The 20586-nt window shown below is 54.1% G+C and overlaps 8 protein-coding genes across 8 annotated transcripts; 3 read left to right on the top strand and 5 right to left on the bottom strand.

Moving 5' to 3' along the window:
- Positions 1-1796: 1796 nt before the first annotated feature.
- Positions 1797-2019, top strand: B0T26DRAFT_731206 (uncharacterized protein; the record flags this gene model as incomplete). Its single annotated transcript, XM_060443046.1, has 1 exon — positions 1797-2019. A coding segment is annotated over one exon (223 nt), but the record flags the coding sequence as incomplete, so codon positions are not given.
- Positions 1937-2363, bottom strand: B0T26DRAFT_731204 (uncharacterized protein). Its single transcript, XM_060443045.1, has one exon. The coding sequence runs from the start codon at positions 2329-2331 to the stop codon at positions 2122-2124; it is 210 nt and encodes a 69-aa protein (XP_060290267.1). The 5' UTR covers positions 2332-2363; the 3' UTR covers positions 1937-2121.
- A 4553-nt stretch (positions 2364-6916) lies between these two features.
- B0T26DRAFT_731201 (uncharacterized protein) lies at positions 6917-8503 on the top strand. The gene has a single exon (XM_060443044.1). It carries the CDS (start codon positions 7140-7142, stop codon positions 8178-8180), a length of 1041 nt encoding a protein of 346 aa, XP_060290266.1. The 5' UTR covers positions 6917-7139; the 3' UTR covers positions 8181-8503.
- A 1697-nt stretch (positions 8504-10200) lies between these two features.
- On the bottom strand, positions 10201-10554 carry B0T26DRAFT_731197 (uncharacterized protein; the record flags this gene model as incomplete). The annotated part of the gene is made up of 1 exon (XM_060443043.1): positions 10201-10554. A coding segment is annotated over one exon (189 nt), but the record flags the coding sequence as incomplete, so codon positions are not given.
- Positions 10555-16812: 6258 nt separating this feature from the next.
- On the bottom strand, positions 16813-17431 carry B0T26DRAFT_731183 (uncharacterized protein). The gene has a single exon (XM_060443042.1). It carries the CDS (start codon positions 17380-17382, stop codon positions 17041-17043), a length of 342 nt encoding a protein of 113 aa, XP_060290264.1. The 5' UTR covers positions 17383-17431; the 3' UTR covers positions 16813-17040.
- Positions 17432-17449: 18 nt separating this feature from the next.
- On the top strand, positions 17450-18294 carry B0T26DRAFT_731182 (uncharacterized protein). The gene is made up of 2 exons (XM_060443041.1): positions 17450-17904; positions 18015-18294. The coding sequence occupies exon 1, from the start codon at positions 17522-17524 to the stop codon at positions 17873-17875; it is 354 nt and encodes a 117-aa protein (XP_060290263.1). The 5' UTR covers positions 17450-17521; the 3' UTR covers positions 17876-17904; positions 18015-18294.
- A 199-nt stretch (positions 18295-18493) lies between these two features.
- On the bottom strand, positions 18494-19204 carry B0T26DRAFT_731181 (uncharacterized protein). The gene is made up of 2 exons (XM_060443040.1): positions 19187-19204; positions 18494-19141 (listed from the first exon to the last, which is right to left on the bottom strand). The coding sequence occupies exon 2, from the start codon at positions 18915-18917 to the stop codon at positions 18714-18716; it is 204 nt and encodes a 67-aa protein (XP_060290262.1). The 5' UTR covers positions 18918-19141; positions 19187-19204; the 3' UTR covers positions 18494-18713.
- Positions 19066-20057, bottom strand: B0T26DRAFT_497121 (uncharacterized protein). The gene has a single exon (XM_060435357.1). The coding sequence runs from the start codon at positions 19913-19915 to the stop codon at positions 19214-19216; it is 702 nt and encodes a 233-aa protein (XP_060290261.1). The 5' UTR covers positions 19916-20057; the 3' UTR covers positions 19066-19213.
- Positions 20058-20586: the final 529 nt, after the last annotated feature.

Genomic DNA, 20586 nt, shown 5'->3' with positions numbered 1-20586 from the left:
CCAATCTTCAATAGAATGTTATAATCTTGAATGACGAATAAAAGCGCTTCTTATTGAGTTACTGCATGATGTGATGTGATAGATGGAAGTCCGATAAGTGCCTTTTGGAGTGTTTCCGATTCGAAATCCACAAAATGAGCACAAACTGCTAGGAATAGTTTCTGATTCGGAGAAGTCCAGACATCGATGGAAAGGTGAATCTTTGAGCGAGATGATTGAAGTTTTATCCGAACGATATCTTTGTGAAAAAGCCAAGATTTTTTGATGTGTTCTTTGATTGTGGAATGTGCTGAAACGACTTCGTTTGATACTGATGGATTGAGAACTTTGCAGAGCGTGTGGAATCGAGGGCTTTCGACGATCCGGAAAGGAAGATTGTCGACCACAATAAGCGAAACAATCGCCTGTGTAATAACTTCTTTATTTAGCGCTCGTTTGAAGATTTGAGCATCAAGTTCAGAAGTCTGGTTGATCGTCATTGCTTTCTCATATGGAGATTGCAATGTAGTGTTGCTGAGCTCGTCAACCTTTCTCGGTTGGTTAGGAGCTATGATTCCGTGCTTTCATTGAAGGTGTTGTCGGAAGTTCGTTGTGTTTTGAGCACTCCCTGCTAAGCAGTATTTGCAATAATACATACGGGTTTTGCCCTTTCGTGCTGGCTCTCCATCTTGAGGCGGTCGAGTATGTTCCAGAACTAGGCTTGGAGATCGGCCTGTATCTCTGGAGGTTGAAGAATCCTTAGAAACGAAAGACATCTTCCTTTGGTGAGAAAATAATGAGAATGAGAGGGATTTGGCAGATTTTTGGTGGTTAGGTTGCGTTGGGCATCGAAATATTCGTTGGTTGTGCCAATTGGCAATGCCAGCTGGCAAGCGTGGATATACAGCTGGCCAGTTGTGACCATACAGCTGTAAACTTGACTGCCAGCTAGCTGACTAAGCAACGAATATCGTCAATATTTGCGATATTCCGAATACGGATACATCCGCTGACAAATACACGAATATTGTTATTCGTCGCCCACCCTGGTCTGTGGCTCCAGGAGAAAAAAAAGTCGCTCACTCCCATAACTAAGACAGCGGTCAGAAGCTTGTCTCTGAGGCTCAAAGTGGGCGAAAATGAGGGTATACAGGAGTCGAAAATGGGGCTCCAGAAGTGCACCGAATAAAAATGTGGCGTCTTATCTCTTATCTTGATTAAAACGGATTCCCTGTCGAGTTTAGCTGATAGAATGCCGTTTTTTGAAACGCCCACTACTCCGTCTCGCATAGGCACGTAAAATGGAATGCCGAATTAAAACGCTACGGAATATACCGTGAATAGAGCTCTTAGCGGTACCATGCAGGCTCTTGTAGCCGATATTTACCCAATTCCGCCGAAGCTCCCCTGCTGGCGTCGATAGCTTCCTCTTTTCCTTCCTTGGCTTTTAGATTCTCCGAATATAGTACAGACCGAAATCAATGTCCACGATTTCAATGTTCAAACTTTCTCCGCACGGGTCATTTTGTCCTAGCTGTGGGTCACAGAGTACATCGCAGGTCGCTTTATACCAAAACAAGTCAGCTCCAAAACTTGCTAGAGCCGGGACCCGGAAGCTTGGGGGAACAAAAATGCATTGACTGCTTTCGGCGCTTGGCTCGCGCGCCATCACGTGCGAACAAGTCCTGTAACGACCGACTAATCAAATACAAGGTCACAAGGCGCAAACTAACTCACTAATTGCATATCTAATTGTAAGAGAAGGTAGGTACGCCTGATCAAGGTGGTCACAATGCAGGCAAGAAGGTAGGGGAGCAATGACTTGTATTGGTGTAAGACTTCAACCTGGCCCTCGCAAAGGAAGATGGGCGAGGGCCATTGTTTATATGCCTGCTCAGGGGTTCGGCCCGGGCATCAGTCTGCGGTCGTGGCGCCACGGCGTAGCGTATGCCAGCTGGCAGTGTTCTAGCCAGTTGGTGACAAGTGGTGGGCGCGCACCCTGTGCGCGCAGTTGGTGTTTGGGGTGTCCTTTTCCTTACATAATCTACAATACTGTCTAGTACATACTATACGTATCACTCGTCTCATAAGAAAATTTAGAAGAATCCTCTAAATACGTACAAAGTAATAATAAAGCCCACCCTAGCTACTCCACTTTGCAACGGTGGCCAAAGACGATAGCGTTTCGGGATGCTTTTGGCCAAGAATCCGCCGCTGAGCCTGGGTACAATCCTCCATCAGAGCTAAAGCATTAGCGTGTCGACCTTGACTTTTCCAAGTAAAAGCGAGGTTGGCCATGCTCGACAGCGTATCTGGGTGATCGGCCCCGAGCTTGGTCTTGCGAGTCTCCATCACCTGCACCTCCAGCTTCTCGGCCTCCTCCCACCGGCCCTGGTTCCAAAATGTCGACGCAAGGTTGGCCATGCTCGTTAGCGTAGAAGGGTGATCGGCCCCGAGCTTGGTCTTGCTCGTCTCCATCACCTGCACAAACAGCTTCTCGGCCTCCTCCCACCGGCCCTGGTTCCAAAATGTCGACGCAAGGTTGGCCATGCTCGTTAGCGTATCTGGGTGATCGGCCCCGAGCTTGGTCTTGCTCGTCTCCATCACCTGCACAAACAGCTTCTCGGCCTCCTCCCACCGGCCCTGGTTCCTGTATGTCGACGCAAGGTTGGCCATGCTCGTTAGCGTATCTGGGTGATCGGCCCCGAGCTTGGTCTTGCGAGTCTCCATCACCTGCACCTCCAGCTTCTCGGCCTCCTCCCACTGGCCCTGGTTCCTGTATGTCGACGCAAGGTTGGCCATGCTCGTTAGCGTATCTGGGTGATCGGCCCCGAGCTTGGTCTTGCTCGTCTCCATCACCTGCACAAACAGCTTCTCGGCCTCCTCCCACCGGCCCTGGTTCCAAAATGTCGACGCAAGGTTGGCCATGCTCGTTAGCGTATCTGGGTGATCGGCCCCGAGCTTGGTCTTGCTCGTCTCCATCACCTGCACAAACAGCTTCTCGGCCTCCTCCCACTGGCCCTGGTTCCTGTATGTCGACGCAAGGTTGGCCATGCTCGTTAGCGTATCTGGGTGATCGGCCCCGAGCTTGGTCTTGCTCGTCTCCATCACCTGCACAAACAGCTTCTCGGCCTCCTCCCACCGGCCCTGGTTCCAAAATGTCGACGCAAGGTTGGCCATGCTCGTTAGCGTATCTGGGTGATCGGCCCCGAGCTTGGTCTTGCGAGTCTCCATCACCTGCACCTCCAGCTTCTCGGCCTCCTCCCACCGGCCCTGGTTCCAAAATGTCGACGCAAGGTTGGCCATGCTCGTTAGCGTAGAAGGGTGATCGGCCCCGAGCTTGGTCTTGCTCGTCTCCATCACCTGCACCTCCAGCTTCTCGGCCTCCTCCCACCGGCCCTGGTTCCTGTATGTCGACGCAAGGTTGGCCATGCTCGTTAGCGTAGAAGGGTGATCGGCCCCGAGCTTGGTCTTGCGAGTCTCCATCACCTGCACAAACAGCTTCTCGGCCTCCTCCCACCGGCCCTGGTTCCTGTATGTCGACGCAAGGTTGGCCATGCTCGTTAGCGTATCTGGGTGATCGGCCCCGAGCTTGGTCTTGCGAGTCTCCATCACCTGCACCTCCAGCTTCTCGGCCTCCTCCCACCGGCCCTGGTTCCAAAATGTCGACGCAAGGTTGGCCATGCTCGTTAGCGTATCTGGGTGATCGGCCCCGAGCTTGGTCTTGCTCGTCTCCATCACCTGCACAAACAGCTTCTCGGCCTCCTCCCACCGGCCCTGGTTCCAAAATGTCGACGCAAGGTTGGCCATGCTCGTTAGCGTATCTGGGTGATCGGCCCCGAGCTTGGTCTTGCTCGTCTCCATCACCTGCACAAACAGCTTCTCGGCCTCCTCCCACCGGCCCTGGTTCCAAAATGTCGACGCAAGGTTGGCCATGCTCGTTAGCGTATCTGGGTGATCGGCCCCGAGCTTGGTCTTGCTCGTCTCCATCACCTGCACCTCCAGCTTCTCGGCCTCCTCCCACCGGCCCTGGTTCCTGTATGTCGACGCAAGGTTGGCCATGCTCGTTAGCGTAGAAGGGTGATCGGCCCCGAGATTGGTCTTGCGAGTCTCCATCACCTGCACAAACAGCTTCTCGGCCTCCTCCCACCGTCCTTCGTCGTAATATACGCGACCAAGCCTAAATCCCACAAAATCCCCATATCTTCTCCGGTCCCTATCTTCGGCATTGTTTTTGCTTATATCCGGAAGATGTACCATCAGATGTCGGCGGAACTCAGGCTGCTCCTTTCCTCCTGTCATTTGACAGCACGCCGCTAAAATAAACGTTATATACCACCAGCGCCACAATCGATCTGGCTCGTTCTGCTTCTGCATTGCTCGCCATTGCACAAGACTGTGCATGGTCACTCCAGGCCACTGCCCCTCCGCTCGATGCAGCAGGCTGTAGCGGACCAGTACATCGCGGCTCTGCCGGTACCGGAAACTATCCCATTCGCCCTTGTAAAGTGATAGAAACTGCCGGAGACCGACCGGCATGACTTCGTCAGCTTCACCGTCTAGCTGAGCGTCGACCGTTGTCATGCCAAGACACGCCAGACGGAACAATTCGTCCTGCACAATGCTGCCTTTGAACTGCGCTAGGAAAGTCAGCAGTAGCTCGGGCTGCAGACGCGAATGCTCTCTCTTAATCTTCTCGAGGGTGGTATCCCACACTGTCCACACCGTCAACTGTGTTGGCAACAGCCCCCGGAAGCCGTCCATTTGTAGGAGCTCATCGCGGTGTCTGTCGTAATCTGCAAGATACTGCGACAAGGCATGCTCAGGTGCGGAGTCGTTGCTAATGTAGGCGCCCGCAAGGTCGATGGCAAGCGCCAGATATCCAAGTCGTTGCGCTATCTTGCCGCAGTCGCGTCGGATCCCCTCCGAAGCCGACTCTACGCTGGGCTGCAGGTGTTGGAGGAGAAGCGCCACTCCTTCCACCGGTAACATAACGCCAACGTGCACCGGTTCGCAGGCCCCTGGGACGAGCCTCACGCTTCTGTCGTCGCGGCTGGTTACGACGACGCTTCCCCGGTTCCCCTTTGGCATGATATTCTGGATCCCCCAGCTGACATCGTCTGCATTGTCAACAATCACCAGCCATTCGTTATCTGTCTCTGTTCTGTCGCGAAGCCATCGGAGCACTGCTTGCACGACTCCGTCTGCCAGAACGGACTCTTGCTTCTCCGCACGCTCCTCTGGAAGCCTAAGCTCGGCGGCACATCGTCTGAAGCTAGATCGCACTGCCTCCTCGTCTGTCGCGTCGATCCAGAAGATGGGGTTGTATCGATCTTTATGCTTCTCGGCGTAGGCTAGCGCCAGCTGGGATTTGCCAGTCCCACCTAATCCGTAAAGAGCAACCGCGTATGGAACGCTTGCTTTCTCGTGCCGTATCTGGAGCTTCTGCTCGAGTTTCGCCGACAGCTCGGCTCGCTCCGTATAGGTATGCACCGTCTCAAGCGGGACAGCGTAGTAACGCTTCACCGTTTGAGTGCAGGACTTTGTTACTTCCATCAACTTCGAAAGTATTATCATGTAGCTTTCGTTTTTTGATGTAAACTTATTGAGCCCATAGTGGTCAACAGATAGCCCGATGTTTCGAACGTTTCGGTACTCATAGGTGGCGGACTGCTCGCGGACACACTGGATCTGGCATTAGCATTCGCACCGTCTAGGCTGACATCCCACGGTAATTACAAATTGCTGCCATTGAACGAACCATGTCCGGAGAATTTGCGTCGGTCTCTTCTCAAAGAAGTTAAAAACACGTAAGTCGTCTGGTGCAGCCGCTACAAAGTCCTTATGTAGGTCGAGCAACGAAGTTGAATCATATCCCAAATTAGCCAGCAGCAGTGGATTCGACCCAAGCGGCTGAAGAGCTTGTGCCGCTAACCAGCCCCATGTGCCGAAGCTGGTCCCGCGATGCGGCGCACCTAGGAAGAGAATCGCCTTAGTATGGTCAACGATGTGGCCAAAGTCTCGCCTCGCTCGGGCTTGAACAAGTGCCTACTACAGTCAGTATACGCCGTTATCTAGAGCGGCTTGTCGGCTTACCCGTTTGACAACCAGACCACCAAAGCTGTACGCCACGAAGATCAAGTTCCGGCTTTTCTCCTAGGGCCGGAGCGCGTCAGCAATATTCCAAAGCCGAGCCTAATCTTCAATACTCACCATCTCGGACGCACGGATCCCCCCATTGATGTGCTCAAGGAGCTCATTTCCGAGGTTTGTCAACCGTGTATGCACCGCATCCCTCTTCCAGTATGAGTCGTAGTTGTAAAAGAATATGCGAATGTCGGTGCTGCCCGTCGGAAGAATGTCGCAGGGGAGAAAGTCGCTGACCCAGTTCACGAGCTCGCTATCCGGCGCCGCTTCCCCAGGTATGTTGCCCCCGGTTATAGGTTTCGTCGCTCGCCACGTCGTATCGGGGTTAGATCCTAGGCCGTGGACGAAGACAATACTACCTCTGTTAGAAATCTCGCGTTGCAGCAGCAGCCTCGGTTGCACGTACTCAAATCCGTCTGCCTGCCTGGGCAAACCGTTGGCGCCCGCTGGGACGAGTTCGAATCTCGCCTTCGGGGCTTGGTTAAAGTCTAGCCGGCTTGGTACTCTCTTTGCGGCTTGGCCGTAGAGAAACGCGACCGAGAGGAGAAAGATGAGGAGGTATGCTGTCGTCGTCAAGTCCATGGCGGCTCGGCTGCTTCCGTAGTGGGGTCGACCCCGCTCCTTCAGATGATCGGGTCTGTGCAGTTTCTCGTCGCAGCCGATGTCACCTCCCGGCTTATCAACGGCCCTAGGGTTTGGTGTGTGTAGGTGTGTTTGCTTTGCGTGGTAGCTTTGACGTTTGTAGCTGGGTCGCTAGATAGTACTGTAGAAAGCGGTATTGGACTCTGCACAGAACGAAAAGCGTTGGAATATTTCAGCCCACCGTAAGCGAGTTGTTGTTGCCTGAGGTTGGAAGCGTCCGCCCTGCGGGGTGGGGTGCCCGCTCCATCGTCAGCGATCGACGTCCAATTACGACGAGGCGACCAGCTAAGCCCCTCATGAGGCACTTTTCACCATGACTGTCTGCCTGATGGCCAACAAATTACCTCCAACTCGCCATCTAAATACAACAGATGTCTACTTTAATCCATTCTCAAATTCCTTTTCCACCATCCTGTGCTCCGAATACAGACCGTCTCAGCCCTTACGATGGCGTAAGCATTCAAAATGGCTCATCCGAACCAGAAAACGCGGCAGGATCTATAACGCATGTACCAGGAGATCCCTCTATCAGTCTTCTCCCCGACAACGTCTATAATTATCTCTCTCATCACCTGGAAACTGTGCTCCTGGACGAGCTTTACGAGAAGCTCTGGATTGTCGCGAAGAAGTCTAGCCGAAACATTGACCCGCTCCATACGCAAAAGGTCAAAGGCCGAAGCATTGTCCCTACTGAGGATCCCAGACTCCATCTCACATGGCACCCGGACAGAATCTACATAAAGCCCATTCCTGTATTCCTACTCAACTACGAATTTTGGACAACATATCTACAGCCTTCGACGCAGAATTCATCTTCAGGCTTCGACAGCTCGATTGCAGTTGGATTCTTGCGGTCATATGCTTTACTCGTGCCGCATCGTCTGGACTTCATGTTGGCGAAAGAGGCCTACCTGATTCCTGACGATGTAAGTGACTGGCTTCAATGGTCAAAATTCATCACCCACTTCCGCCATCTCTCTGATGAGAGCGTCGCGAGGCGATATCATTACGGGCAGTTGCGCATCTCGCGGCTGAACTGGGCCGTCCGAATATTCCGCCCGCGACACGCGAGGACGATGTGGTTCTACGAGATCCCCCATTGGTCTATCACCAGCTTTGTATCGAGGGCGACTATACCTCTGTTGTTTATCTTTGCCGGTATATCCCTTGTTCTATCATCCATGCAAGTTGCACTCTCAGTGCCGACAGATGACCCTTGGTTTGATGGGCTGAGCGAGTCTGGACTACAAGATATAGGTCGAGGATTTTGGGTGTTCTCTATCGCTATAATACTGGGTTGGGTAGCTCTCTGGGCCCTCTTTCTCAGCATCCCAATTGTTACCCTGGTATGGCAAGTTTCATGGGGATTTGCGAGAGAGAAGAAGCGACGTGCGAGGGTTTTTGCTGCTTGAAATGAGGAACAGGCTGAGGTTGCCAACAGCCGGGTGGCGTTTTGGTAGGAACCGGCTTCTCGGTTAAGTGGAAGTCCTAGCCGCAGATTCGGTCTCTCTTTCGAGGAGCAAGGTCGAATGTCGGTACTCGAAACAGTTCAGGCGAGTGTTGGCGGGGAGGGTTGATGGTGCCAGGAGCGGCGGCCGGCCTGTCAGCATTCAATACAGATGAAAGTGTTGTCAACCCGGGCCGCTACCCCTATATACTAGACTTAATATATAGTGGCCCGTTCTCGTGACGCGCGCTCGGGTGAATATGTTTGACCGTCTCCCGTGGTGGTTTACTGCAGCACGCAGGGCGGTGCTAGGCCGGCCCGCTAGCTTTGCCGCCTTCCCATGTAAAGTACGATAACGGCTAATGAGAATACGATCATGGTAGCAGCCAAGAGATGGGACGGGCATATTGGGTGTATGCGATTAATAGTGGGTCCGTGACCAGGTGGGGGGAAAAGTCGCTCACTCCCATAACTAAGACAGCGATTAGTGGCTTATCTATGGGAGAGCGGACGGGATCCCGAGTTCTCCACTATCTATGGCCGTATGTATAATGTAGACGCGGAAATCTCATTTATAACTATGCACCTCGGATTGAAAGGTGGCAAGCGGTTGACAAAAAAAGACGAACTCATTACTTTAAGGTACATCCTTGGGGGCCAGATTTACATATAAATCTAGGTATCTCTATGTAGTGGCTGTTACCACCCTGTCATACGACCATCGCCCTCTAACACATCTTGCATCCGCCTTACCATGGAATCTACGTACTCATTGATTTTCGCTTGAATCAGTCGCCTCCATCCTTCAACTGCCAGGTCCATGATATTCGCATCAATTCGAAGATTGGCACGGATATACTGCTTTACAGCCCTCCAGCAATTCGAAGATTGGCGATAAATCTGGAGAGCCAGGGGTATTGAAGTAATGCTTCAATCCGTGGTCTTGCTTCCACTGCTTTACGATATTCCCACGCTTCAAATTTCCACCTCCATGCCCTGAATCTCCGTCTTCTTCCAGCACGAAAGCATCGCCACGGAGAAGCCAAGGACCAACAACCTTCTCCAGAATCTCGTCGCGATAGGTCTGCAAGCTCATCTTTCCATTGGTATTTGTTGGGACTTCGTAAAATACATCTCGGACTTGAAATTCCATCCGACGGCCGCCCAGACGTGATATCTTCGGATTTCAGTTCCCGCCGCTGGTTCAGGCTCCTGGTGGTGAATACAATCTGGACAATAACGCTCCCCTGGCTTCCTAATAATCCGAATCTTTCCTTCGGAAAAGAGTCCAAAATGGCATTCATCCGACCACCGGATATCGTGCCAGTCCTCTGGACGAGCGATATGGAAGCGCGAGCTTGGCGGCTTGCATACGGCGGTTGGCACTTAATGGAGAAACAAATCCTTTTTCGCAAGTGATGCATTTTCGGTATTTCAAGGTCCCCATCGCTCGCTCAATCGTCCTTGCGGATGCGTGGATACCGGTCATTAGGCCTAGACCTTGCCAAGTCAAGATGCGCGCCTGGAAGCCATACTGCCAGATGACTTCCTCCATTCGATGTAGGTCCTCGGCCGAGATGATATGCTTCCGGCCTCGTGTTTCGTGATCTGGATGCCTCCGGTCCTTGGCATTGCGCAGGATCTCCCAGCCCTGGGTTCTACTGCGGATGCCGAACTCTTTGAAAAGATCAGTGTGGAAGTACTGAGCGTGGTGGTGGTCGAGGAATGCAGCTGTTCCAATGAGGTGCGCCTTCACTGGCGTTGGGTAATGCGGTGCCATGATGGCAGTGATGGTGGTGATGGACTGGCGGTGTGGTGCCAGCAGTGGTGGTGTGAGTCGAATGCCATCAAATGTTGTAAAATTGGTAGTGTCTGCTAGTGTAAAGCCGCCCGCACAGACCAATCCATCTTTGCAGTTCGTGTTATTTTGCCAACCGCTTGGGTGGGTATAAGATGGACAAGGCTCTAAGACGGAAGTCGGCATTGAGCTCTAGTACGGGATCTATGGTCTCCTTTCTAGGATAAATCATACCGTATTACATGTTTATGCGCGGCTAATTACCACGCGGCGCGCGATTTTGGCGATGCACAGAGCGCAATCACTCCTCGAGACGCTTTGCTGGCTGGTGGACGAGGTGCGCGAAATGAGCTGCCACTAGTCACGAAGCTCGACCCGCGATACCTCGCCCAGCGGCAGCAGAAGACCGTAAGGGATGCTGACCCGCCCGAGAAGATGACCGACAGTATGCTGAACGGCCATCTTTTTGGTAGATCTATCAGCCGGGGCCGGCGGACGGGCGCGAAGCTGTATTATCACGCGCATTCACAGGGCAGGGCATGTGGTAAGTTGACCATGCCTATTTTGGCCAGGCCCACTTTTGGCCCATGCGCAAGCCTCCATGCACTTACAACACATGTGATGAATCCTATTTCTTCAACACACCGCAACTTCCTCAAAACAACACCAAATTCCTTCAATTCTACTACAATCGATAGCTCTTTCACTGTTATTTCGAAGATGCCTCAATATAACGAGTTGGAAATGCTGCAGGGCATGCAATAAGTCCGCGAAGGCATTCCGGTGCGGCGCGCGGCCCTAGAATGTGGCGTTCCAAGGACCTCTCTTCGCAACCGTATAGCTGGCCACAAATCCCGCCATATTGCATTCGAACACATGCAGGTTCTTCCTCATGCGACGGAAGCCCGGCTCGCCGAATGGATCATCCTCCAAGGCGCTCTCGGCCTGCCTCCGACGCATGCAACGGTCCGGGAATTTGCCCGCCGGCTGGCCGTGGACGGAGGGAAGCCGGAATGGGTAGGACCGAAGTGGTTGCGCGGCTTCATGGCCCGGAACCCGTCAATCCGGACCAAACGGGCCCAAAGCATGGATACGGCCCGCCTCAACGGCGCCACGGTCCCGGTAATCACGGCTTGGTTCAACTACCTGGCCCTCCCGGCAGTCAAGCTGATCAAGCCGGAGAACCGTTGGAATAAAGACGAGACTGGCCTTCTTGAAGGCCAGGGTAATAACGGCATGGTTCTCGGATCTGAGGAAAGAGCCAACAACAAGAAGCTAAAGAAAAAGAAGTCAGGATCACGGAATTGGACCACGTTCGTGGAATGCATCTCTGTAACGGGCAGGTCAATACCTCCTTTGGTAATCATGAAGGGAAAAACCTTACAACAACAACACTACCCAACCAAAATGAATCCCTTTAAAGGCTGGAAGTTCCACACGCAAGAAAAGGCTGGATTGACGACGAGGGTGCGTTAAAATGGTTTTAGGAAGTCTTCCTTCCTCATACCCGCACGGCCAACAACGAACGCCGGCTCCTCATTGTTGAAGACCACGGCAGTCATACAACTGATGATTATACGTGGACCTGCTTCTAAAACAACATTCAGCTTCTTTACTTACCGGCACACTCATCACACGTGCTTCAGCCGCTTGATTTGACGGTTTTCTTGGTCCTGGAGCGGGCATACCGGAAGAGGTTTAACTCCCTACCCCGGTGCTCCTATTCAACGGTCTCCGGTCGGCGCACTATGTTGATCTGTTACCGGGCTGCCCGGGAAGAAGCATTCAAGGAAGAAAACTGCAAGGCAGGATGGTATGCTACCGGCTTGTAGCCGGTAAATAAGCTCAAGCCACTCACGAGCCCTCAAGTGCTAGAAAATAGCAACAAAGCCGGTAAAAGTACGGCTATAGCTACTCTCGAGGAAGAGAGGGATACGTCTCATCAGCAACAACAGTTGCTTAACGGTTACGGCACTTGGAAGACTCCTAATAAGGTTACGGACCTTACGATTGCTTTGGCCAAAATAAACATCAGCTCCCCGGCCCGCAGGGCACGTCATCGGCTATTCAGGAAGGTCAGAAAGGCATTCACCCTCAGGGACTTTGAGCTGGCTAAGCTCAGGCACGAAAATGAGGCTCTGAAAGCTGAGCTTGAGAACAAAAAGGGAACCAAGAGGAAGAAGGTGGAATTGAGCCCAAATTCGAAGTTTGCCTCGATAAAAGACACTCGGCGCGCGCAGAGGGCAGTAGGGCGCGAAAGTGACAGCTCTGACGAATCAGAGGGCTCGGAAGAAGAAGAAGAAGTCGAAAGTTGTATAGTAATTAGTTGATTTGGCGATATTTTACATGCTTCAATGTAGGGTGTCATTCATGAGTCGGCGGCTCAGCACGGACCAAAAGTGGGCTGGGCCAAAATAGGCATGGTCAACTTACTAGGAGGTTTAAAGTGTCTAAAATTGTCCTGTCTTCTACCTCTCTTAGTAGGGTCAAAGGCCTCTCTTTTATAGTTGTGAATGGTGGCAAGATTGAGTGGCAAAGTAGGTGGCGGGAGCTGACCAATCAGGTTGTGGTAGCTTCCAGGTTCTTCCTTTGTTATTAATCTATATTTTGTGATACTGTGAAATGCCGCTTTGCTGTATTGTGGTTGTGTCAGGAAGGAGCGCCGCAGGCTCAGCGCCGCAGGCCAAGAGCGCCGCAGGCACTGGGGGTCCTACGGGGCTTGCCCGCTAGAAATCCAACAATTAGACTATGAACATCGAAATATAGAATTATCACGAGAATTTGTTTTGGTGGTAGGATAGCTGTCAATCCGTTCTGGGTGGTCCTTACGGTACCTTCAACTTTCTAGCCAGCTCCCCCGCTAAAATAAGCCACTTTCCTCTTCAACCTCGTAATACAACCAACTTCAGTCAATCGCACGTACGATTTATCGCTTTCTAGCTATAAACAGATACGCCGAATACTTAACGATTATCAACCTATTAATCGCTACTAGTATATTACCAGGAACGCCTGTTTTTCGAGCCGCCGCGATGGCTACGGTGGGGTCTCTCAACCGCAGCCCCCACGGCCCGATACGCCAAATCTAGGTGGCCGTGGCCAGCCTCCCGACGGCCCGATCCTACCTAAAGAGACCCCGAACGACCGGATTCCTCCTGATAACCAGCACTTTATGAGGGCTCCTAAAATGCCTCAGCCACCCATTCCTTCGAGCGAAGCGAGGCCAGGCCGCCGCAGGCGCCGCTTGAGGCAAAAACAAGAAAAAAAGAGGCTCCGTTCAGCTGACCCCTTCCTGATTAGTCAGGTAACCTATTTTATACTTTAAGTGGCATTCTAGTTTGACTGTGATAGCAGCGCGATTAGGAGCTTGCCCTTTTTTTATTCTCAACTATACCAACCTAGCTGTCACGAAGGGAGAGTATTGACCGGCTAAAGCGGAGTACAACCTAGCCTGTATTACAGAATCTTAAGATACGGAAGAAAAGGAAAAGGAAGCGCTTCGCAGAATGCGCAGAGCGCGGGGTTGCAGGTTGGAGTGCGGGCCACGTTGCAGGAAGCGCACGGACCACACTCTAAATCGGATGCACCCAATGACGATAAGCGCATACGTCATTGCCACCACGGCTCGCCGTGACAGGAACAGCGGCGCTCCAGGGCATGAGCCTCAGAGACAAGGCAAGATGTCCAAGAGCGACTACGGTAATCGACTGGCTACACCCTTTTCACCAGATTTGAACCTGATCGAGTCTTGTTGGAACTGGATGAAAGACTGGATCGAAGACCAGCACGGCCTGGAAGGGAAGCCCTCGTACTATAAGCTACGCCAGTATGATAAGGAGGCTTGGGAGACACTGCTAGACGACTTCTTGAAGCAGCTACTAGCGTCTATGCCATACCGCTAATGGATGCATACAAAATATTGACTTGTATTAGCTGTATTAGCTGCGTTGCTAGTTTAGGTGGGGTAACGGGGGGCAGGCCGCGCGCGCAAGCGCACAGCTTCGTGCGGAGCACCCGCAGCACCCGCAGCACATGGAGATTGGTACGCCCATACATGGTCCGCGAATGGAAGTGGAATGATATCCGTCAACGCTAGAGGAACGGGAAACCGGTAGGCAACCGGGAATATTTCGAATGTGCAGGTTGAGCCAGTGCATGCTGTTGCACGTGATGGACAAAGTACCTTCTCCAGCTGAGACCAATGCGGTGGTGGCCGAGACACAGTTATCACGGCTTAGTCAACGTAAGGAGACAGGGCTGCAGGAATCATCGCTGAATTTGTAGAATCTAAAGATGAAGAAGGAACAGGAAAGCTATCGTAGGCTCCGCGCAGGGCGCGGGGAAATAAGTGGTGGTGCGGGCCACGTGCTAGATCGTGGACGGACCATACTCTTAATAGGATGCGACCAATCAGGGCGCAGGCGCCTGTCTAGGCCATGCCGTGACAACAGTGCTAACTAACTAACTACCTAGGAGCCCTGGGGGTAGACGGGGCGGCCAGGCCCCACCACCACCACCGTAGCGGTAGCTTGGGTTAGCTAGTTAGCGAGGGAGGGGGAGGTGCTCTCGTACAGTGCAGCTCGTGTAATGCTACTATCCATTTTCAGTCGGGCTTGTGTGAGCCACACGGACAACGTTGGGTCTTTTCACTTTTCTTTTCATCTTGCCCCTCTGTTGCCACTGAGAAAGGGCATCGTCACTTAACGCGGATGCATGCATCTCTAGCCTTGAGGCTTTCTATCCTTGCCCTAGCCTTGCCTGCCGGGAAAGCTCCCTAGGTTTTGGTAGTAGCGCAAACGCCGAAGCCCGCTCTCCACGAAGTGGGCCGCGGTTGGAAGAGGCGTATCTGGCAGGCAGTTCAGCATGACTGCGACGGCGCAAGACCTAGAGAAAACGCTACCGAGAACAATGCAGCCCGACACACAACTCGCCATCATAGGCTCGGGGCAGGTGAGGGGGTTAGGCCTTGCCGAGGACAATGCGGACGAGAGTACTTGGCGATATTTTAGTCTCATTATGTGGGATGCGAAGCCCGAGTCTCTCTTGTGGCTTCAGCTACCGGTCCCTGCGGGGCTGGATTGCACGTTCTCGCACCAGCGAATAGATGAACAGCTGACGAGACTGCAGCGGTACGGTGACGATTTTGATTGCTCCGCCAAGGGGCCGGCAGCTCCAAGTGGCCTGTACCCGCATGTCCTGCGGTGCACCGCGGCCCCGATCCCGCTCTTTTCACGAGGGGAGATCAGAAACTTTACCGTCTCCGACCTGACCCCGTGCGATAGGCCGCGAAGCCTCAGCAGCCCGCGTTTCTCCTGGATGCGGGGACCAGCAGTGGAGAACGAATCCAGAATCTGCCCTTAGAATATTGGCCTATGAGGTCACAAGATGGCGAACTTCGGCGCTTCTTCTTCTACTGCCATATCACACCTTTTATTCCCTTCTTCCATCCAATCCATCTTTTGCAGACTCGAATCTGCCTTGGTATGTGGGCACGCTTCTTCACATCTTACACAAGATGCTCTCAATTGCCTTTTCTCGAGCATGTGCTCCCTGCTAACAGCTCTCTCCACAAGTCGACAGTCTTTCCAGAATGGCGGAGGTGCCCTCAGAGGAATCCGCGCCGCTTCTGGCTCCCACTTGTGAAGGTTATGGGAGGCAAGCAAGCAGTCGATCGGCCTTGTAGGGCCTCATCTTCCTCGCGGCTGCGCGTGATTACTGACTTCTCACAGCGCCGTCGTTCTTGGTCCGGAAAGCGGTTCTCTTCGGACGGGTCCTGAGACCTCTGCCATCGACAACACGGCACCGGAACGAGGCAAAAAGTTTGCCGTATTACCATCAGACATTGAAAACCAACAGTCCCGCCGGCTACCTGTAGCTGACGATGACGGCGATATACCTCGGTGGATGATAGCATTGGTGGTCTTCATGGGTGCCGCATGCTTTCTAGTTATCCGGAAGTACATAACTATAGGGCTCCTCTTTTTGCTGACCCCGGTAGAAGCTGCCAAACACTTCCTTGGCCTAGCCTCTTGACCGCCTGCCCCTTTAATGATGGGTTTGCCGCATACCATGCTCTGACAAGGTTCTCCAATCCACTCACGCTTGCCGGTCCGGGATCAGCGCTCTGCGGCATACCATGCTCTGACAAGGTTCTCCAATCCACTCAAGCTTGCCGGTCCGGGATCAGCGCTCTGCGGGTGAGGCCGTGATATCACGCCATGTCGTGGGCGCATTTGGAGTATGGACGACGCAGCGGCAACTGGAATGCCGATTGGAGACGGTCCGCAGCCTTGCTGCCCTACGCGGTGCCTTCTGTACGTGCTGAAGGCGCCCGCGTCCTGATTTCAGTAGTTGTCGGGCACCAGATGACTTGGGCCCCTGGTCGCATCGGTGTCGGAGAGAGCCGCAGATTCACGGATGCGGGATGCGCGTGAGCCTTGGCATTGCTTGGGGGCCCGCAACTTATCGCGGTCGCCCGCTCCCTCGCCTGCAGAGACTCCCTTGCTAGGTTTCAAAGGGGAGAGCGCAGGTCCGCTCATCTACGGTTCTCGGGCAGTCACTTGGCTAGAAGCTTCGCCGGGGCATCTTGGGCGGTGAGAAGAGCCTCCATAGATACTGTTCCTATCTGCTCCCTTCTCTCAATGCCTGCTTGGTTGGCTAAATAAAGTGGAGCTCCTCTTCACGTACGATTATATGTCTCCAAAATGCAAAGTACTAGGCTCATGATACTCCAGCTCCCATATCGCCGCATAGGTATGCTGGCTTTCCTCCATGCCCCCCCCCCCCCCCCCCTTCCCTTTGGGCCTGTAATGGTACAGTATAATGATAATAAGTAGAATGTAAAGAGTAACTCGGCATTGAAGCCCCGTCCCTTTGGCTGCCGCCAGGCAGCCTATTTTTTCAAGCTACTCAGAAAGCCAGGTCTAGGTCACACCCGTGGACTCATCGGTCAAGATGGTTACCTGGGTATAGGTTAGTCGTGCCGTCGTTAAGCTTGGGGACAACCTGACGCGATTTGATTGCGTCCTCAGGCATGCTGTCGCGGGGTTGCTGGGGGTGTCATGTATCCACTCGCGGCACCCGGGGCGGCACCGATGCCATGGCCAGAGGGCCCTCCTGCCAATCGGACATGCAAAGGCAGCACGTAAAACTCCAACAAGGACTTGGGCAGCAGCGTGACAAGCTTCGTGGCGACCTTACCCAGCAGGCGTTGGGAATACTTGGCGGACACGTTCGGCGGTGGATCTTGGATCGCCCAGTAGAGATTTTTCACAACACTCCAGATCTCCTTGCAGCCGCTAGGGTCCCCAGTGTGTGGCGACGGCTGCCTTAGCACTAGTCGGGCCGCGCAGAGAGACGCCTGGGCCATGATTGACGGTTCGGTCCATGCAAGGCACCCGTCATCGCAGAGGCATATTTCGACCATGTACCTGGCCATGCAAAGGACCTCCCCATTGTCTTCTCTTTCGCCGGGAATGCTGTAAAGAAAGCGGTCGACGGTGGCCAAGATGTCCGGTCGCAGCTGGTCCAGCTGTTCCCGTGCGGCCGAAGGAGGCCCGTCACCCAAGGCAAGCTCGTCGGAAACAGGGTCGTCGCCCAAGGAAGACTCGTCGTCCGAAAGAGACTTCTCGCCCCAGAAAGACCTGTCCATAAAAGACGTACCGTCCGGAAGAGACTCATTGCTCGAAACCAGTTTGTTGTCTGAAAGAGACCCGTCGTCCGAAAGAAACTCATCGGCCGAAAAAGACTCGTCCTCCGAAGGAGGCCCATCGGAGACGGGAGCGGCCGGCTGCATGCAGATGCTCAGCTTTGGGGGGCCGTGGCCTTGGATCATGCGGCTGCTGAACGATAGCCCATCGTAATTGATGGTGGGGAGCGGTTCGGTATCGTTCTACGCAATGTCGCCATCTGTTAGCGTCGCTGCCATATTCCTCCGGGTGCCCCTACATCTTCTTCCCACGAGACTGCGTCGTAAAGGAAACAATGAGCGAGATCAATTACCATTTCTGCATGCATGACGCTATGATGTGCGTGCGTTGAGGCTGTCGACGGTAGCCTCACCCCTGTGAGAGACGTCGGCGGGGATCTCTCTCAACTTCGGCGCTTGCGAGGGAGGGAAGATGGTCGCATGCAACACAAATAATGTCGAGCCACTCGCCGGAAAGGCAAATCAGACGTGCCAAGGACACCATTCTCAAACTGCACGCTGGTGGTGAGGCAGGTGCGTAGCGGTGCGCAGCCCGGCATTCAGGGGCCCGCCTTCCCCCTGAAGTTCTATTCGGCTGTAGCACTGATGTGCCCTATGGCCAGGGAGCACACCCAACTTTTTTGAGACGAATCTGCCAATCTAGACGCGTGCCCGCCCTTCCTTAGCACCAAAAAAAAATCTCGGTTTAGGCGACGATGCTCGCTGCCCCCCCACACTTGGCCACGCCAAGCCGCCCGGAGCCTCGAACATGCGCGCTGTCCACGCAAAACTCGGATCCCTAGGGGATGCACAAGGTACCCCCCCCACCTCCCCGTTAGGCCTTTCCACCGGCAACATATCAGTAGGCAGCTAGCCGACGCCCCCCGGATGATGCTGCCGCCGCCTTTCGCCCAGCCTTGGCCATCAAGCCATACAAGTCTCGGGATCCACCCTCCCACCGCCTCGGCACCATGATGCCCTTCTACACCATGGTGTCCGACACCACGTTGGTGCTAGCCACGTCGCCTTTGCGTAGGCCTCGGTTCCGACCTCACGAATCGCGCGCTTCGTGCTCTCCCATATCTTAGCTTCCGCGCCCTCCAGCATCTCGTAGGCCCTGTTGAGCGCCTGCAGCGCGCAGTCTGTGGTTGTGGCAGCGAATACCGCCGCCTGCTAGGAGGAGTCGGGCTACCAACATTTCTTGGTTGATTGAGCATCTTGCCCCGTTGAGGCCCTCGGTCTTCCTCCACGACAGAAACCACTGCGTGCCACTGAAGCCCGCTAAGAAGACCACGGTCACCGCGGCACTGCACGGGATCGACCACACGCCGAGCGTTGGCCACGCAGCCCCGGATACGCCGAAGGAGACGGAGACGGAAACCTCGAGAGCCTTGATGGCGGCCAAAAGACAGTTCCCGATGCCCTCCGACTTCCTAAGCGCCTCCATGACGAGGCCGAGGCTCAGCCGTTTGCGCTGTTCATCGGCCTCCTGCTCGACGTGGGGAAACACGCTTTAATGCATGTTGATGCTGAAGGCCACCCCGATAGCTCGGAGCTGCCGGCTGAGGCCCCAAGCGAGCACGACGTCAAAGACCTCATAGACAGTGACGGATAACATAAAATTCCAGAGCGCGCTGAGGTGGAGTAGCGGCAGGCCGAAGGACTGGATCAACAAACTGCTCATGGCCATCAAGAGGTTGTAGACGACGCGCCACACCTCGGCACGGGCGGGCTTCTCCAGGCGACCATCTGTCCCATCCAGCAGACACGCCACTAGACGAAGCAAATATACGACATGCGAGAGGAGACGACGGCAGCGCCTGCCGCACTTTTTAGCGGCTATGTAGCCACGGTATTTGCTGTCGCTGTTGCTTTTGCTTTTGCTTTTCGGAAGCAAGGGCGCGAGTTCGGTCGATATAACGAGGGAGGGAGCGGCTGCTGGTTCTGCAGGATCGACCCGGCTGATCCATCCAGCGGTGGCAATATGAATGTCATGACCAAGGAACCGAACAACTGGAAGGTGGCGGGAGGAGAGCTCAACGAGGATGCGACGAGGAAAAAAAGGGGTCGAGAGGGAGACGAGAAAAGCGCGACCGTCATTCAAGGGCTTGAGTCCGGCCCGCGCAGTCTCTGCTCGACATGGCGGCTTACTTCTGACGGCACGTGGTTGGCAGCTTTTGTGAGTACCACGCTCTACTGTCGATACGAACTCCATCCCTGCACTCCAGGGACCACAATCCAAGGTGGAGCACGTTCTCCTCTTCTCTCTCTCTGCTGCTCCGGGTCGGAGTGCGAGATGATTTATGACTAGTTAGTCAGAGCCCCGGTGTCTTTGACACAGCGGTCTGCAGGATGCTCGTATAGACTTGTCCCAAGTGCGCACGACACGGTGCTCTGCCGGCCAGTGGTTCGATTGTTACTCCCAACACCGACAAGTCCGCCCGCGTCCGATGCCTCCCGACCCGGGAAGAGAAAGCCGACATGCTGGTGGGGGCCCTCTACGGCTTCCTTGCGGCTGCACAGCTTGCCTCCCGCCTGGGTAGCGGATACCTGTCGAGCCAAGAAGGCAACCCCGATGCTGAGGTGCTGCTGAGGTGTCGCGCGAGGAACGTATCCTTCCCAGTGTTTAGCACAAGCACACCACTCCATCCAGAGTTGGCGAGCCCGGACATTACCTCGACGATGCCACGGCAACGATGTAGTATATCCCCAGCGATGGCGTATCCTGGGCCATCTTGATCCTAGGTTGTGGGCGTGATGCGCGATACCGAGGTAAGCGAGGGCGCAACAAGACAGACGGTCCGTATTCGCAGCCGTGAGTACGGCTGCGGGACGAGGGACTTCTGTCGTGCCCTACAAAGTGCACGCATTGTCGCCTCCCGAATG

Source organism: Lasiosphaeria miniovina (assembly GCF_030549165.1).
Source record: "Lasiosphaeria miniovina strain SMH2392-1A chromosome Unknown B0T26scaffold_8, whole genome shotgun sequence".
Classification (NCBI taxonomy): Eukaryota; Fungi; Ascomycota; class Sordariomycetes; order Sordariales; family Lasiosphaeriaceae; genus Lasiosphaeria; species Lasiosphaeria miniovina.
Note: the sequence above shows the minus strand (reverse complement) of the source record. Positions and strands in the feature narration are given on the sequence as shown.